This window comes from Mauremys mutica, chromosome 3 (assembly GCF_020497125.1).
Source record: "Mauremys mutica isolate MM-2020 ecotype Southern chromosome 3, ASM2049712v1, whole genome shotgun sequence".
Taxonomy (NCBI): domain Eukaryota; kingdom Metazoa; phylum Chordata; order Testudines; family Geoemydidae; genus Mauremys; species Mauremys mutica.
The window spans coordinates 97,561,781-97,580,609 of NC_059074.1; the positions used below are offsets into that span (position 1 = coordinate 97,561,781).

An 18,829-nucleotide genomic window follows, 5' to 3' on the forward strand; every position below is an offset into this window, starting at 1 on the left:
AGCCAGGTACACAGGAAAAGCCCTGGGAACTTTTGAATTTCATTTCCTGTTTGGTCAGCGTGGTGAACTCAGCAGAACTCAGCAGCACAGGTGACCATGCAGTCCCCCCCAGAATCGTAGAGCATAGAATGCTTCTACGCTTCCCCTATCATCTCCATCCCTGAGGTTATTGCAGATTAGAAGGTGAAAAAAATGCACTGGCGATGACATGTTTTCTGAGCTCATGCAGTCCTCCCGCACTGACAGGGCACAGCTTAATGCATGGAAGCATTCAGTGGCAGAGGCCAGGAAAGAATTAAGTGAGCACGAAGAGCGGAGGCAGGACGCGATGCTGAGGCTAACGGACATGATGAAGCATCTGTTGGAGCTGCAGGAAAGACAACAAGAGCACAGACCCCCGCTGCAGTCACTGTATAACCGCCTCCCCCCCTCCCCATGTTCCATAGCCTCCTCACCCATACACCCAAGAACGTGGTGGGAGGAGGGGGGAAGAGAGGCTCTGGGCACCCAGCCACTCCACTGCAGAGGATGGCCCAAGCAACAGAAGGCTGTCATTCAAACAGTTTGATTTTTAGTGTGGCTACAATAAGCAATGTGGCCTTGTCCTTCCCTCCTCCCCCACCCAACTGGGCTACCTTGTCCATTATCTCTCTTTTTTTTTTAAATAAAGAAAGAATGCATGGTATCAAAACAATAGTTACTTTATTTCGAAGGGGGGAGGGTGGTTGGCTTACAGGGAATTAAAATCAACAAAAGGAGCGGGTTTGCATCAAGGAGAAACACAGACAACTGTCACACCAAAGCCTGGCCAGTCATGAAACTGGTTTTCAAAGCCTCTCTGATGCGCAGCGCGCCTAGCTGTGCTCTTCTAATCACCCTGGTGTCAGGCTGCTCATAATCGGACTCCAGGCGATTTGTCTCAACTTCCCACCCCACCATAAACGTCTCTCCCTGACTCTCATAGATATTATGGAGCACACAGCAAGCAGCAATAACAATGGGAATGTTGGTTGCGCTGAGGTCTGACCTAATCAGCAAACAGCACCAGCGAGCTTTTAACCGTCCAAAGGCACATTCTAACACCATTCTGCACTTGCTCAGCCTATAGCTGAACTGCTTCTTACTACTGTCCAGGCTTCATGAGCCATGGGAGCAAGAAGTAGGCTGGGGTAGGTGTGACCGTGCGATGCTGCCATGGTATGGTGTCTGCACGGGTAACCCAGGAAAAAAGGCGCGAAACGATTGTCTGCCATTGCGTTAATGGAGGGAGGGGCAACTGACAACATGTACCCAAAACCACCCACAACAATGTTTTTGCCCCATTAGGCATTGGGAGCCAGAATTCCAATGGGCAGCGGAGACTGTGGGATAGCTACCCGCAGTGCACCGCTCCGTAAGTCGATGCTAGCCATGGTAGTGAGGACGCACTCTGCCGACTTAATGCGCTTAGTGGGGACATATGCAATAGACTGGATAAAATCAATTTCTAAAAATCGACTTCTATAAAATCGACCTAATTTCGTACTGTAGACATACCCTAAGTAATGAACAAGTCAGAGTATTGGAGCAACATTAATTCCTGTAAGGGTCAGGACATGCCCCAGTGAATGGAAGATTGTTAAGAACAATTTACTTGGGCCCAGCGTACAGGCTCATTTTTAAGGTCAGGAAGGGAAGTGTACAACACTAGTCAAAACAAATTATTGAAGTACAAAAGCTGTGGGTATATGAATGATTGGGAATCAGTGATGTAACATATTCCTCCTATGGTAAAATAAATTCTGCATTATGGAATTGTTAAATAGGCAGAATGATTTGGTATTGTACTTGAATATGTGAAAGACGCTGTTTAACAAACTGAACTGCAAAGTAGCAATATTCTGATGATGTCTTTCAAAGAGCTTACCCTTTCAAGCGTGAACGTCCTGACTACGTACTCCGCAAGTGGCTCCATTTCCACACAAGTCACTTTGAAGTCCCCATAAACTTCGGTGTCATCAGGCCAGTACTTATAGCACTTGACCTAAAAACAAAATATGAAACAGGCATATGAAAGTGAAAGCATGCCAAATAGTAACTTAACAATTTATATCACAATTACTTTCAAAATGATGTAGTCATATGAACCCTACTGTGGACCAGATGCACCAACTGCCAATCAAGTACTGTGAAAGCTGTTCATAATGTTAGCGTTAAGTGTTCATGCTGATTTACACATCTTTCCACAAAGGCCAAATTATCTTTCCGAATTAGTGAATCTGAATTCTATAGTTTTCTAGGTAGGAAAACATATTTTTCACTGGTTTTAATTAATGCTGTGGGATGTTTTCCATTTCAATAATTATGCTGTTGTAAAGCAATCTCAGGTGTTTTATTAAAGTAATTCTCAAGAGAGTGGCTAATCCTAAAATGCAAAATAATCTGCTGATTTCTATCTGCTGTTAAAGATGACGTGCACTTGTTGTCTAGTCAGCTAGCTGTGATCATCTGAGCACAGAGTAATATACAAATGTTTCTTATGCACTATATTGTATTATGGATTCAGGCAGCATTGTTCCCTATTCATTAAAATAACATGGCAACAGCCTGATTCGTTGGGTCTTTTCTTTATAAAGCAGCCATATTATATAATGCTACTTCACGTTGCAAGGATATATGAACTCCCCTTCATCCCCAGAGTTAAGGGTGTCTTTCAAAAGACTTTTCTGTATTTTCTTCGGCAATGATAAACAGCAGTTTGAGAGGCTATCCTTAGGATATAACATTTTAAAAATAAAGTTCCTTACCCGTCCAACTTCAACTAAATTTGTAACCATCACAACACAAGCTGACTGTTCCTGCCATATCATTCTCCAGAAATCGTACACTGTTTCATGGACTGGACCTGGAAAAAAAACATTTAGCACTGTGTGATAAAACTACTACCTGACTGAACACTAAAAACAAAATCTTTTAGCATAGGCATTTGATATGCAGAAAGTTATTTGCTCAGATATGAAAGGATCTAATAATCCCTACAGAATTGCAGCATTATATTGATGACGTTGTTAAACCATAATATTATTCATAATCGAGGCAGAAGCGTCTCAATTTAACCAAATTACCACTTGAAAGATATTAAAGTGTAAGTGCTCATACGCTGTAGTAGCGACTCAGACAGTACGATAGAAGTCATATGTGGATATAATTTTTTAGTTTTGTTTTAACACTTGTTAATTAGGGTGGTTGTAAATTCTAGTGTAGACACTACACAAACATTTGATTGAGGACACAAACACTTGCTTCTACTTATGTTTGATCGTAGGCTGTAGCTGAGGTCTAAATATAATAGGCAACAAATGTTTGTGTCCTGTACGGACAATAATTTACAACTGTATTAATTAATGTGTTAAAACACAACTAAATGTTCAGGTGCAAACATAATCAATAAAGGTAGGTAGGCATATATAGATTCCATTAGAGCCCAAAGAAAAGGACTTTGGACTGATATATGACAAAAACTTATAGGCCAAATTGTTAAACAGGTTTCCATTTAGCCTCTAATTTTGCAGGTACAATCAACTACAAGTACAAATTATTAGATTTAGTCATCTAATTACTTGATTTGTGACCATAATTGGGTAGCAACATGACAAAATCATATTATTTATGCCTGCAATTGGTTGCAAATGCATAATTAGAGGCAGTCTTTAAAATGTGGCCCTATATTATGAAATGGAAACAATTTAGTCAAATCTGTTTACTTTTCTACAACTTGCATAGCTTCACCTGAGGTGTGAAGTGATTGATTTATACAGAAAATGGAAGCCTCCTCCTCTCCTGTCCTTTTCCTTCCAGAGAGTTGAATTTGGAAGACTTTCCTCACTTCTCTCTGCTAAGAGCCTCACTGGTCAAAGCTCACTGGGAGAGACAGCCCATCTTTGGTCTCAGCTTGTCAAAAAACTGCTACAATGGTGGTAACTATGTCATTATTTACCCCAGCAATACTGGTCTTGGACCAATACCACACAGCTTCATAACATATAGTACTATGAGAAGACAAACACCTAAGATAGGCTGAAATTTTCCTTTTCTTTCAGCCCTTCCTTGACTCATCCTCAAATTGCAAATGACTGTAGTAACTATTGACTAGACTTATATGGGAAAAAAGTAATAGGAGGAATAGGAGTTACTCAATATTTAGTGCAACAAATTAATGCAAGTTTTAATTTATGCATGCTCCATGTAGGCAAATTATATTAGATTGCTGCAACACAGAAGGATAAACAGTGGCTGCTGCAAACTATACACTACATACCAAATCTGGTTCCATTTTTATATTGTACATAAAAGGGCAGAGTCCACTGATTGTTATGGAGCAGGTTTGCTGGGTGACATTGCTCTGGAAGATTCTTACCTTGGGTTGCAATGTAGTGACTTGGTCTTTGATAGCCCTAAAACAGAAAAATAAGTTGGTTTCTATACTTTAATACCAACCAGAGCAAGCTAGGGAGGGGAAAATGAAGGCATAATGGACTGTAAGACAGCTTAGCTATAGAAAACCTTTTCAGAACAGACTAGTAGCTAAGAACTCTGTATAGGTCAGGGGCGGCTTCGTCAGCCCAGACAAGCGAGGCACAGCCTAATCAAGAATTCCCAAAAGGTACAAAACACATTTTGCATATTCTTTTTTTAAAAATTGATAAATATATACAGATTTAAGGACAAATTATGATTTGATTTAAATGTCACAACTCTCTCTCTCCCCAGGGGCGAAATGCAGTACCAGAAAGTTTGAGGGACATAGGGCTGTTCAAATCTTGGTCTAGCTAATTGTGATTCAGGAAGCTGCCTTATCATCATGGCAATTTACCACGCCCACAAGTCACTTTTTAAAGGCGTTGCTATGGTAACCACTGCTTGGTGAGGCCACGGGCAGGATTGTAGCAATTAGGCCCAGGAAGCAGGGAGTTTGCAAGGGACAGGCCCTCTGGCTTCTTGCACACACATGGACCTCACGCCCCGCAGCCTCCTCCCCCACAGGGTGAGCTCAGAGTGTGTGAGAGAAGCTGCTGCTGAGCCCTACAGCCTACCTCATGTTCCACCACCCCATGCAAGCTCGGTAGCAGTGGCGGCAGGTCCAGCTCCCAAATCTGCCTGCTGTTTCTTCACTATCAATAAGGTAACCTTTATTTCTACCCCAGGGGTAGAAATAACTATTTTGTGATTTGTGCCTCAACTGTCAAAAAAATCAAGAGCCGCCACTGAATAGCTCATAACAAACAGATCAATTAAGTCTGAAAAGGTTCAAATGGTAACAAATAAAATGGAAAAATTAACATTGGACCTGAGCATACTTGTACTGTAACAGTAAAAAATATCTTAGTCAGGTCACTAGGGTTATTAATTAGTCCTTTTTTGACACCCTCTTTCTCTGCTGAGTGCATTGGCTGGCTTATTTTAAATTTAGTGAAAATGGTCTTTGCCTTCACATTACCAAAAGTGATTAGTCCTTGCTGCCATAAGCAATGAAACGAGAATATAATTTTCATTTTCTTATCAAAATAATTTTAATTACAAATACACAAAAATGTCTATTAGAGCCATACATAATAATAACGGAACATTCCAATGTTAGAGCTGGACAATGTGTGTGTGCGTAGAATGAATGCCCTGCTGCATTTGGGTACAACAGAATGTTTTACAAAATGTTTTCAATATTATACAGAGTGTGTGCCTGTGTATTATATTGTACATGATACACACACATGTATATACACACACACATATATAGAAACAAACCTGTACAACTGAATCCTTCCAGCTAGCTGGCTAAGTTCTAGTGCTTGCTTGTCTGCACATCATTATCAATTGTCAATTATTAGCAAGTGAACTGCAAGATGAATGGATCCTCTACTAAATTAACTTGTAAAAAACTTATTCAGGCTTGTACTAGTAATAAGATAGAAAGATCAAGGTTGTAGGAAGGAACTAAATTTAGTAGAGCTAGTATGAGAGGAAGTGGTATAAGTGATGTGATATTCTGTGAGAATGTGAGAGAAATAACCACAGCTATTTGCTGGGTTATAGTCTTACTAAGCCAACAGGGTCAAACACTCATTAGAGGAATCATGGATCTTTATACTCCTTGTATCCCCTTGTTGCCACTAAACTGACAGATTTCCACATATCCATGCAATTTGAACCCTCTCTCTGAGAACTGTTTAATCATCCTTGCCAACGATTGATTACCTTCCTTTGCAGCTCATAAAAATCCTTCTGAACAGCATTTTATTTGTGTTTTTAGAATGGACTGGCTTACTCAGTATTCTTAAAAAAAAACCCAGGAAGGACAATTCAATCCCCCATGAGGTTTTAATACCCAGCTCCAACTTCAAATTACACAAGTTTAACACAGTACTATATTCTCTTTATACACCGTGTTTTCAGGAACAAGTAAAAAATATTTTCATCAAAGAGCCAATGTAAGTTTGTGGTCTTCCTCCTTGGTTATGATGAGATGGTGTTTTTATCTACATGGGATAACAGTACCTCTGAGAAACGGGATTTATCACAAATCAGGGGAAACATTTTGTGGAAATCCTTTGTCAAAATATCTCTGGTCCTACACATCACAGTAGCAGAGATAAGAAATTCAGTGCTATATTTGTAGCAGAAACTTTATATCCTAGAGAGTCTCAAGTTTTACAAACCACCACTGGAAGGGAAAAAAGAGTTAGTGTGGTGCTACATATAAAAAAAGTTGAGAAAAAAATAGCCCTTTAAAACACACCCAGTAAATACTCTGGGTGATATTATTTTTACAGGTCTTTCATTCATCCATATTATTTGTCCTCCCACCCTCTTTTTCCCCAAGGTTTCGGTTAAACAAGGTTATATTTTCTGGACCAATATACATGGCAGAGATCTCTCAAGATTCCTGTTCCTTTGAACTCCTGACAAAATGTGGAAATTCAAATTTGAAAAAAAGATGTACAGTAGAAATCAAGAAACTTATACTACATTTCTAAAATAATATAAATATATATGTTTGTGTATATACTGTATAATATCCAATTGTCACCTGAAGATCAAATATTAATTACATATTCAGCTTGATGACTATTGCCCTTAAGAAAATAAATAAGGCTATCCTCCCCAACTCCTTTCCAAGCCATCTATTAGAAACACCACTTCGATACACTTTCAGAACCACTACTTTACAGCATACTATCCAGCTTCTCACATAAAAATGGGAGGGGAAAATAAAAGCTAGTAACCAAAACCATCCAAAATAAAATTTAAGTTAACAGCAACTTTTCTTAAAGAGGAAGTTTATCCGGTTTATGTAACAATACCTAGAACTATGTTAACAGTCTAAGCGATCTCTTTAACACAGGTACATACATAAAGTATTTACACAAAAGAAAATGGAAAAAAAAAAGAATAGATATTACATGAGGTAAATTAAATGAAGCATGCGTTGATATCTAGTAATAAAAACAGAAAAGTAAAGTAATTAAGAACAATGTCTATAGCAAATATTTACAATAGGATGCTGTTATTCACATATAGTGGTACTTACATCCCTGTACAGCCAAATCTACAGCCCAAACCAAAGTCAGATGTGAAAGAAAGCACAACAATGTCAGTGAGTACTGGGACGTAGAACAAGGAAAGTGTACATTTTGTTCTTAATAACAAAAGAAAGCTTTCAATAATTTTGTAGGCACAACATGCAAAAAGTTTCACACACAGAAGCTAGCAAGGTGAAAGGGAGAAATCCATGCAACCACTTACATCTATATAGTTTGCATTAATGTAATCTGAAGAAGGATCATCCTCAACAGGTTGCAAAATCACTCTGGAGTGGTCATCTGTAAATTTAATATAAGAAAAAAAATAGGTAATAGAAGTTCCTTCAGACTTGGCTTGAATATAAATATGAAATAAATGGCAGGCAACCGTAAATTACAATGATCTAGTGCACTGGAAAGGCTTCTGAGGAAACTACTAGTGCTTGACAATTTAAAATCTTTAAAACGGAGGGATTACCTCATAGTTACACAGAGAGGGGTCTTTTGTCTGAGGGTCTGAAAGCGTTTCACAACGGTTAATAAGTTCCATTACCCCTGTGTAGTTAGTAGGTATCACAATGATACATAAGGTAAATAGAGACAAAGAATCTGTGTGATTTGCCCGAAGTCACAAAACAAGTTAGTGGCATAGATGGTAAACTAGAAACCCAAAAAGTCTTGACTATGAGTCCTTTGCTCCCAGTGTCATGTAACTTCATATATAGCTCCTTAAAAAACTGCAATGTTCATATTAGCAACATGCTTTCAATCATTTAAATGTGATGAGTGGCATTATTATTGCATACACAATTCCCATATAAAATATTAATAAAATTTGTTTACCCTGTGTTTGAATCTAAGACCTGGTCTACACCCCTTAGTGGCATATTTAAGCTTGCCTAACCCCCCGTATTGAGAGTGCTAGGTGGACAGAAGAATTATTCCGTTGACCTAGCTACAGCCTCTCAGGGAGGTGGATTACTTACACCAACGAGAGAAGCCCTCCCGTTGGAGTGGGTAGTGTGTACACTGAAGCACTATAGTGGCACAGCTGTTCCTCTGTAGCATTTTAAGTATAGACATACTCTAAGCTATCAAAAGTATTATGTCTAAGGATTCGAGAGAGACAGGACTCCCTGCTCCTAGCCATCAATGTAAAAAAACACCTATGTTACACAACTGGGGTTCAGACACAATGGCTACAAGCAACAACAACAACAACAATAACAGAAAGAGCATGTGGACAGTCTGATATACTTTAACCTGGAATACAATTATAGGTGAACAAAACTACAATTAATGTAACATTCAAAGGGATTTTGTTACTCAGTCACTCTCACATGTTTAATCTCCACGTGCATTTTATGTACAAACATAAAATTAAACACACATTAGCCCTGAAGGGAAAGAATCTTTGACAATGGCACAAATTCTAAAGATAGCACTGTATTTCTGCACTGATCAATAATGAGCATTTGATTTTATAAGCAGATGTGCCACTGCATTTTTTATTTTTACTTTAAAAAGCTGTTAAATAAATACAGCAGTATATGACAATTAATATCAGCACTGTCAAACACTGACTGCAAGCCATCTAGGAACTTACATGCTATAATGTTTCCATATCGGTTCTTTGTTCTGTTTTGATCCTTTTTAGCGACATCCCAAGATGCTGACTGTCCCTCAAAGAAACTCTATTAAAATAATAATAATAATAATAATAATGATAGATAAAGGAAATTAGTTTAGTAAAACCTATGTAATTTTTTAAAACAACATTGCTAAAGACATCTTTTTTAAGATAGCATGATTATGTCCTGACAGTTCTCTATCATAAAAGAATCTCAGCTTTGATTATCTGATCTGTCACCCACTAGCTTCCTTGATAGCAGAAGTAGAAATGTAGCTATAGGAAGAGGGAGAGTCTCTCTCTCAGTGATCCCTACAGGCTAATGAATCAGTCAATGACTGATTTTCAAAGGGATTTCAAACCCAGTCCTCCTGGCCCAAAATAGATGAAGGAATGATGGAGGCTTGATGGAGGGCTGGAAATGGACGGTCAAGTGCTCAGCAGTCTTCACAAGGCAGGGAGGAAGGAAAAGAAGAGGAATCCCAGATTAAATATACACAGACTGACCCTCCCCACTCTTATAATGTACCATAATATATTCAGACACCTACTGCCTGTTCCATAATTTTTCTTAGAATGGAGCAGGCATTACTCTTGAACACAGCAACCAAGAAGACTCCTCCTAAAACTCTTGCTGTTCGTGCTCTTATTTTAAAGCTAAAACTTTAAAACTACTAGCAAAACATTTTCAAACTCCTCTCCATATTGTGAAGGGTGTAAGATAAAGGTTGCTATCTCAGCGATGGCAGATGAGACTTTTCTCTATGTTCTTTTCCATTGCCCACAACTTGTATTCCATGCTTCTATCTAATTCCTGAAGGCATGTGCCACTATAGCTTCCTTTCTGGGTGTTGTGCTGCCCCTACTGGGAGATCAGCCACAGAAACAGAACAGTTACTATGGAAACAAACTTAAAAGCACATTCTCCACCACTGGCCCACGTTAGGGCAAGGAGAGATGAAGCAGGAGGCCATTCATTAGAAGTAGAAATCAGGGACTAAACTAGTCTCTGCTCTTTGTGCACTATGGAAGCACAGCCCTAAAATGGAGCATGGTATAAGAAAACACTGACAAAGGGGAAAATGCATGTAAGTTAAGAGGGGAAATGGCAGGGGTATGATGAAAACAGCTATTAAGTCTTGTTCTCCTATTAAATCCGTAAGTAGGGGGGAGGGCTCTAAATTTAATCAGCAAAGTTTACCAAGCAAGTGGAAACCGTTACATCATTTTAAATATAGTTGTAATTGTATGCAAACTAGGCTGTAACACTTTACTGGCTGTACTGTTTCTGACAGTCTAACCTCATAGAATCATCCCAGAGAATCCAAAGCCAGTGGTGGAGGAGAGCTATCTGTCCATCTGTACCCACCCTCCACCACCAGTGCTGGATTTTTCACTGTTGGACATGTCTAGCACTTAGTCCAGACTACTGTCATTTGGAATGTCTCAAGTAATAGAACTCTTCTCCCTACCTCATTCTGGGATTATCCCACTACCTAATATCCCACTGTCAAATTTTCTTTCATCCCATTACAATTAGTTTAATCCCTCTGCAATCAAGAGCCCTCATTGCAAACAAGATACTGTACTCACAAGGGGTTTTTCTGATAAGAATAATTCATAAATAGATCACTTAAATTCTACCTCATATTCCTCTTTAAAACCATAGCTATCAGATGTCTTCATGAGGTTAATATGTTGCAGCAAATCAGCTACTCTGATGGCTGGATGCAGCTGTCCAGTCTGGTAAGGGGACTCTGTTCCTTCACAAAGGTAGCGAGGGACATCCAGCAGGCGACTGGACTCGGCTGTCGCACTGTGATTCTCATCTGTGGTTACAAAAGCCCAGAGAAGTAAGTAACATTTATTCTAACACTAGTGTATACACTTAAAATGAATCAACTACAGTAAATTTTTCAGCCTATTATTGAAACAGAGACTTACAGTTTCTCATCACTTCCCCTTCCCCCAAAATTTCTGAGTGTGCAAGCCAGCACCTACTGCACTCAGGGTGTTAAATAAATTTATTTATTTGATTGCAAACACACTGAAAAGACTGAGATTCTCTTTCCTGTAGAACAGAAGGTCTAAGTATACTTCATTAAAAAGCTAAAAAGGTAGTTTTTAATGGTCACTTTTTAGAAAACTTCACTTTCTCATTGTTATCCAAAATTTAAACTTTTCTGAAACAAGCTTATTTAATAAAGACAACAAAACTATGAAATAAGCAACATAATGAGGACAGCTCTTCCGTGCTTCCAGCTCACCATGGTTCTACATCCAGAATCAGTGAGTTCAGATCCCAGTTTAAAAAACAAACAACCCCACCCCACCCAACATTGTAGATTACAGATATATCATTTGTTATTAAAAAATCTTCATATCAGGGTTCAGCCTACATAATCCATTTGGGATGAAGAACCAACACTTACAAAAGTGGTGACTTTAATACTATCATTGTGCCACTGATCCTTCAACTGAACAGCTGAGTTGTCATGTGCCCTGATTTCAGCTGGACATTCTCCATTTTAAGTAAAGAAAGAAATACTATTTATAAAATTAGTATGTAACAATCCTCTCCTCCTGAAGGACTCCAAAGCACTACTCAACCCTAAACTGATGTATGAACTCCATAAAGGGATCACTTCTTACACTATTGACAAGGAGTCAACAACTTTTGTGAAACGCTAATAGCACACAGCAATTCTACTGACTGGTTAGCACAGGAAGTAAAGGTGAATGCAACTTTCAAAATTCCAATTAAAATTACAGGTGGTATTTAGGAAGATAGAATGTAATACAGAAACCAGATTTTGGCTACTTGGCCACTCAAAGTATGTTGCTGCTGTTTTCATGTTTTCTTAGGCAAAAGCTGATTTATCATTCCAAGTCATTCCATAAGAGATCCAACACCCATACATGCTACTTTGCAATCAGTCCACTCCTATCCCTTCCAAAGAACCAAGCAGAAAGCCCTAGCAATATAGCCAGCATTTTAAGGTCTGGATAGGGAGCCCTGCATTTAAATATTCTCTACAATTCTGCCAAAGGTGCGCACAACTTGAATGCTGTATGAAATGCAATCTTAAAGTAAGTAACCTCAGTCTGTAAGCTGTTACACAAGAGTTGCTAATTTCAATACATTTATGCCTCATTAAACCCCCTAATAGCATGAGTGACATGTACCAGTCACTTTTACTGTGGTATTATACATATTAAACCATACACATTTCAAACATTCTCTTGATGTGCAGTTCTCTATAGTTTCTTCCAATATACTTACCAGTAATAGGCACTTTAACCCATTGAAGCAGCAAAAAAACAAAGAGTGAACAAGAACATAAGAAATTTATTTGAAGTCTGTATTAGATTAGAAAATGACTAAACGATAAATAGCATTAAAAGTTATGAGGCTTTATAATATTTCAAATAGTTTCTAAAATATAAGGGGTATATCACGCCATCGATTTTTAAATAGAGCTCCCCACTGAATCCAATGGAATAGTATGGATCTAAGAAAACCAAAATTATCAGAGTAACTTACTACTAGATAATGTATATAGAATGGAATGAGACACTAACGTGCTGAAAATGAACTAAAAAAATCATTCATATGTCTAGTACCACTACAACCTAACATAACCTTTAGCTAACATAAGACTTATTTGCTATAGTTCTGGTCATATGAAAAACTGCTCATCTGTGAAAAACAAATGAAAAGTATGCTAAGATGTGAATACATACAGAAACTATTAAACTCTCCTTCAATTAACCCCTAGGGCTTGCTCTTCACAGTTATATGTCACAGTATAGTTTCAACAGATTTACCATTGGCTATCTACAAATTTGTTTCACGTAGATGAATTAGTAGTTTCAGTAGTTCTAATGTCATTGCAAATATAGTTGGGCATGGCCTACATGAATAGTAAAAGCCTGAGATAATGCGCATCAGAAAAAAGCCTCCCAAAGAAACACATTAGGGAAAGTTCAATTTTTAAATACCACTCAACCAGTAAGTCTAATTTTGCTGACTTTTTAGTAGTAAAGCAGCCATGGTAACTGACTGAACTCTAATATCATTCATTAGATTATATCAAGTCAGAAAACGGGATACAAATTTTATTTTTTCACTGCATTTTTAAAACCATTTTCTAAAAAACAAAGTCCTTCAATATTGTTTGTTAAGCCAAAAATAGAATAAAATAAAATAAAATACAAAAATAAAATACAAAACAAAACAATACAAAACAAAACCTCTTCAATTTTTGAAATAACTCCAAAGTCACCACTGCCTACGACTCAGAGGCATTTGAAAACTGTAATTATATAAAGGGTGGAAAGCACAAATTAAGATTTTATTAATCTTTCCTGCATATTAGATATTTAATCTCCCCCTCCTCCTAATTCTTTAGTTAGAAAATAGAGCTTGGGGTGCTATCTAATCATAATACAGGTTTTTGTTTTGTTTTTTCCCCCCACCAGGTTCTAGCCTCACAGATCGATTCATCTGGATTAGTCCTAGTGCTACGGGGAGGTGAATACCTATAACATTTTACAACTGTTATCATTTTGCTCCTATTCACTTAACACACAGAGTAATTTTAAATGCAAGAATTAAAGAATTATTTTTTTTGCATTGACACTTATTTCAACTTTAACTGAGCTGATAAACTGAGTACAGAGTTGAATACACCTGCATTGTCTGATAATAGCTTGGCTACCTATTATGTAAAACAAGCAGCTTCAATACTGTATACAATGTATTTGTTGTCAGAGCTATAAACCATGCAAGGAGATGAAATCCATGCAGGAACAGAGGATGAAGGACTAGGTCCTCACCTAACACAGCAGTCGGCACAAGTGGATCATTGGGCACTGCAGGAAAACAAAGCTCATGAAGAAATACATTACCCTCAATTAGTGTATTTTTAAGAAGAAAAACAACATGATAAAATGCACAGTGAAACTCCCATTAATTTTGTTACAGCAAACAGAGACTGTATACTTCCAGTTTACTAGACATCATACATAACAGAGGGGAAAAGGGATCTCTTATGTGCAGTATATTTATATTAATAGCTAAAACAAAATAAACTTCAGCTGCATTAAATTAGGCAATGATGTTCCTATGTATAAGATACAAGCAGAAGAGATTCTTATTTGCAATGAAGTCAATTCAATAAGCTTTTATTCTTGGAAGGGACATGGTCCCTCACTAGTCTTCATTAGCAGTGACATGGTAGTTCACTTTTACAGAACTATGCCTTTCCTTTTCAACCCAACCCATCCTTTAATGTGCAACATTTACCCAATAACAAAAGGGTGTTCCTTAAAAGCTTGCCAATTATTTTAGAAAACTAAATAAATATTTGCAGTTAATAGCCTCATTATTTGCAGTACTCAAGGTATTTCCTATAGTAAGTACAGGGGAAAAACAAGGAAACGCTGCACATACTGATGTAACCATACCTTAGTTAAAACTGGCAGGATTTTACAGGCCCTGATTAGAGCTGTTGGGAGAAATGTATTCCATTTCATGGACGATTCTGATATTTCAAAATCTGATTTGTTCTGATTTGGAATGAGAACAAAAAAACTCAATTTTTTTTGCAAAATGGAATAAAGTCAGAGCCATTGGGCAATCTGGCTGGTTGGCTGCTCCAAAGCTGCAGATCCTGGAAGCTTGGGAGTCAGCATTCCTAGGGCTTCCAGACTGGCTGCTGAGGAGCTGGGTGAGAGAGCTGGCAGGTTGCCAAACTTGCCTGGCAGGCAGGTTGCCATAGGAGCCCTGCTTGAGTTCTGTTTAGGATCTGACGAATTAGCAGTCGCTGGCAAAATTCTTTCCAACTCTAGCCACAATTGTACACAGCCACTAGTATAGCACCTTAACTCCATACAGAAGTGGCAAGCTAGGTTGGTATTAAACTGAAATTGGATAGGAGATGCTTAAAGAATGTTATCTCCACAGCATATTGAGCTGGACTGACCTGAACAGCAAGATCTAAGGTTACCCCCCAATTTTGTTTCCTATATCACAATATAAGACAATGCTGCCAAACCAACAAGAGAGTTTCTGCTCAGAGTTCTAATGGCCTCCAAGTGCAGAAAAGTTAAAAACTAATTTTTGACATTATCACCTACATTTTAAATGTTTTCCAACAATATTAAGGAGCAATAATGCAACAGATCAAAGATCACTGTTATAATTACTACTCAGTTCTGAAATGAATCACGAAGTATTTGCAAGTACTGATATAGACCGTGATTCAGGAAAGCACTTAATCACATGCTTAACATTGACTTAAGTGAAACTTAAATACCTTCCTGAGTCATGACCTTATAAGTACTGTAGTAAGGGAGTGTGTGTGTCTGAGGGGGGTGGGGGTGGGGTGTTGATCCTCAAAACTACACATTTCAGTAGTAACCTTTCCTGTCTTCAAAGAAATAAAAGTATGTAGCAAACCTCCAAGTATGCCAGCAAACATGCATTTTACAAAAGGATGGGAAATTGAATTGTTCCCTGTTGCAACCTCCTCACCTCCAAAAGGGAGAAACTTATTTGGAGCTCATGCAAAAAAATAAATAAAAGCTAACTGATTGTGGTTACAGACATTGTGCAAAGTAGTCATTACTTAATAATTTGGTATATAATGCCCTTGCCTGGGTAAAGAATATTTTGGAATGCAATTTAAAAAGGTGCTATAAAAAACACGGAATCAACTCTAGAAGGTGTACTAATCAGTATTAACTATAACTGTCTGCAAGTATATCAAACAACATGACACACTCCTATGGAAAAATACTCCCAACCCATTATACATAAGCATTCCTTTCTAAAGACTTTTATTTCTCTTATCTCCCACTGAAATATACATTTGGAGATTGGTCCTATATACCAGTGGTTCTCAACCTTTCCAGAATACTCTACCCCTTTCAGGAGTCAGATTTGTCTTGTGTACCCCCACTTTCACAACACTTAAAAACTACTTGCTTACATACAAAAGTGTCACGGCACAGCATTACTGAAAATCTGCTTACTTTCTCATTTTTACCATGGAATATAAATATTGTACTTACATTTCAATGTACAGTATATAGAGCAATATAAACAAGTCATTGTCTGTATGAAATTTTGGTTTGCACTGACTTCACTAGTGCTTTTTGCCTGTTGTAAAAGTAGGCAAATATTGAGATGAGCTGATGTACCCCCTGGAAGACCTCCACATAACCCTGGTTGAGAACCAATGCTATACGCAACAAACCAGAAAAGCACACTAATCTGTCTTTCCTATTCCCTTATAGCCAACTACAGTCAATAGGATCTAGCACTGTTGTACTTACATCTGGGGCTGAAGTTATGAGAGTCCATAAATGTGATTGAGAGAGGATCTTCTGCATGAAGGGTGCTCTGATCAGCGTAACTCCTATCCATCGCGTTCACCATGTGTGTCATTTCTTGTCTGGTGTTCCCCATGGCGTCCTTGCGTTTCTTAGCAAGTTTGCTGCCCAGCCAAGAAAAAAAAAAACCCAAAACACCTTAATATTTGATGAAACATTAACACCTGCAATAGTAATTAACGGTGCATGTGAGTGGGGCTTGGTGGCAACAAGCAAAGGCCGATGATCCAATAATCTTTGAGAGAAAGAGAGAATATAATATTTATGCTGCATAAATACTTTAACATCATAGAATCATAGAATATCAGGGTTGGAAGGGACCTCAGGAGGTCATCTAGTCCAACCCCCTGCTCAAAGCAGGACCAATCCCCAGACAAGTTCTTATTTCTGTACCTAATGATATTATTTTTTTTCCCCGAGAGTAATTATACTAATATAAACAAATTAGAGGTTGCAGTTATATTTTAACTAAAATGATAAATAGGTATCATCTGTACATGCAATTTTATCAACCATCCCCATTTAAGTCTAAATTTTGATTTTATAACTGGATAACTCCCTGTTCTTCCTAGTAGGGAAAAATCATTTTACCACTGAGATTACTGTATTAGCCAAGAAATCCAACAACACAACATAATTATTCAATGCAGATTAATGGTACATTTCATGTTAGGAGCTGCTCCTTCCCTTTACATACACAATACTAAATGGTACGAAATTTATCGTTCCTGATGCTAACTTTTTTGTTCAGAAAAATCTGTATTCTATGCAGTTTGAGAACACTAGATTTTTTGAATGAGCAACCACAGACTGACTGTATCACACACAAATGCCGTAGCACCCTGACCTGTATAGCTAAAACCAAAATTTAACAGTCGCTGCACATGAACTGCACATTGAGGAAATAGTTCAATAAACTCTCCTTCTGAATGCAGCACTGCAAGTGACTCATTGCCCTTTGAAGTCAGAGTCGATAGGTTATAGTAATCATTTTAAGACTACTGTATTTAAAGTCTTAAATGTGCAAGGTATTACACAAAGTGTTCTCTAGGTCTTTATGAATGATCTACATACATTTTATTATATTAATAAATTTGTTAAAATATTCAAAATTGTTACTGTAGTAACAACTACAGCTCAAAGCAGTTTGGCTAAGATAACCATTTAGCATGGTCTTCTTGGATGAACCACAAGCACCATATAGAAAAGACGTAATCAGCATAGCAAATACTGTATGTTGAAAATCTATTTTTTTTAAAAGCAGTTTAATTTCATGATCTTTTTCTGTCCAAAAGCAATGTTATTACCATAGTGTTAAATGCTTTTACGATTTGCATATCTATCTTATATTTCATGGGATAAAAGTTCTGTTAGAGCCTTCTAGTGTTGGCTGCAAAATTTCAATATTCTGCAGCTACACAGGAGAGGTTAGTGAGGAAAACACTATGTTAAGTTCTCCTCACACCTTCTATGGGCCATCTTAATTATCACTTCAAAAAGTTTTTTTTCCTCCTGCTAATGATAGCTCATCTCAATTGATTAGACTCTGCCTGTTGGTATGCATACTTCCACCTTTTCATGTTCTCTGTATGTATAAATATCTCCTGTCTGTGTGTTCCATTCTATGCATCCGAAGAAGTGAGCTTTAGCTCACGAAAGCTCATGCTACAATAAATTTGTTAGTCTTTAAGGTGCCACAAGTACTCCTGTTTTTTTACTGTAGGTTATGTATGCCATCAGCTTGGTATGTTCTAGGATTTAGGACAGACCAGAATAGGGAAGTGATCTACCCTGCTGTCCAAAATAGGAAGGGGGCTCTCTCTCCACTAGATACTAATTCCTTTGAAGTCTGTTTCTCAGGTTTCACAAACTTTATTCAGTTTTTAAGGCCCACCAAGAAGTGTTGAAGATAGACAAGGCAGAGCAGATCTGAGAACTGGTCTCCTCATATATAATCAAGCAGGGAAGATTTTTAGATTGATCTAACTCCTTCCTCTCCTTGACACTTTCATCCTAACAACCACCAGTCTGTTAAGGAAGTCATGAAGATCTTCTCAGACTATTATTCTTTAATTAAAGCTCAAGGGGTCAAAATTTAGAATTTTGATGTCCAAAAATAAACATGTTCACATGATTCCATTAGTGAATAATACATTTTTGGTGTCTCCTTAAAACACTTTATGATATAGGTTTTCTCCAGGCAGGCATTTTTAGAGTAATTAGCAAGGTTTGTTTATATAATACT

The 18,829-nt window shown here is 37.7% G+C and overlaps 1 protein-coding gene across 20 annotated transcripts in view; it reads right to left on the reverse strand.

Moving 5' to 3' along the window:
• Positions 1 to 18,829, reverse strand: part of PTPRK (protein tyrosine phosphatase receptor type K) — a 576,479-nt gene that overhangs the window by 18,617 nt on the left and 539,033 nt on the right. For 10 of the 20 annotated variants that reach the window (XM_045008691.1, XM_045008690.1, XM_045008694.1 and 7 more), the window contains 9 exons: positions 16,528 to 16,697; positions 14,026 to 14,061; positions 12,470 to 12,481; positions 10,831 to 11,015; positions 9,163 to 9,250; positions 7,780 to 7,856; positions 4,397 to 4,433; positions 2,787 to 2,884; positions 1,907 to 2,023 (listed from right to left, as the gene is read on the reverse strand). In XM_045008691.1, the coding sequence (XP_044864626.1) occupies positions 1,907 to 2,023; positions 2,787 to 2,884; positions 4,397 to 4,433; positions 7,780 to 7,856; positions 9,163 to 9,250; positions 10,831 to 11,015; positions 12,470 to 12,481; positions 14,026 to 14,061; positions 16,528 to 16,697 (820 nt within the window). The remainder of the gene's footprint in view (positions 1 to 1,906; positions 2,024 to 2,786; positions 2,885 to 4,396; positions 4,434 to 7,779; positions 7,857 to 9,162; positions 9,251 to 10,830; positions 11,016 to 12,469; positions 12,482 to 14,025; positions 14,062 to 16,527; positions 16,698 to 18,829) is intronic. The other 10 variants (XM_045008699.1, XM_045008702.1, XM_045008701.1 and 7 more) reach the window with 5 other exon arrangements.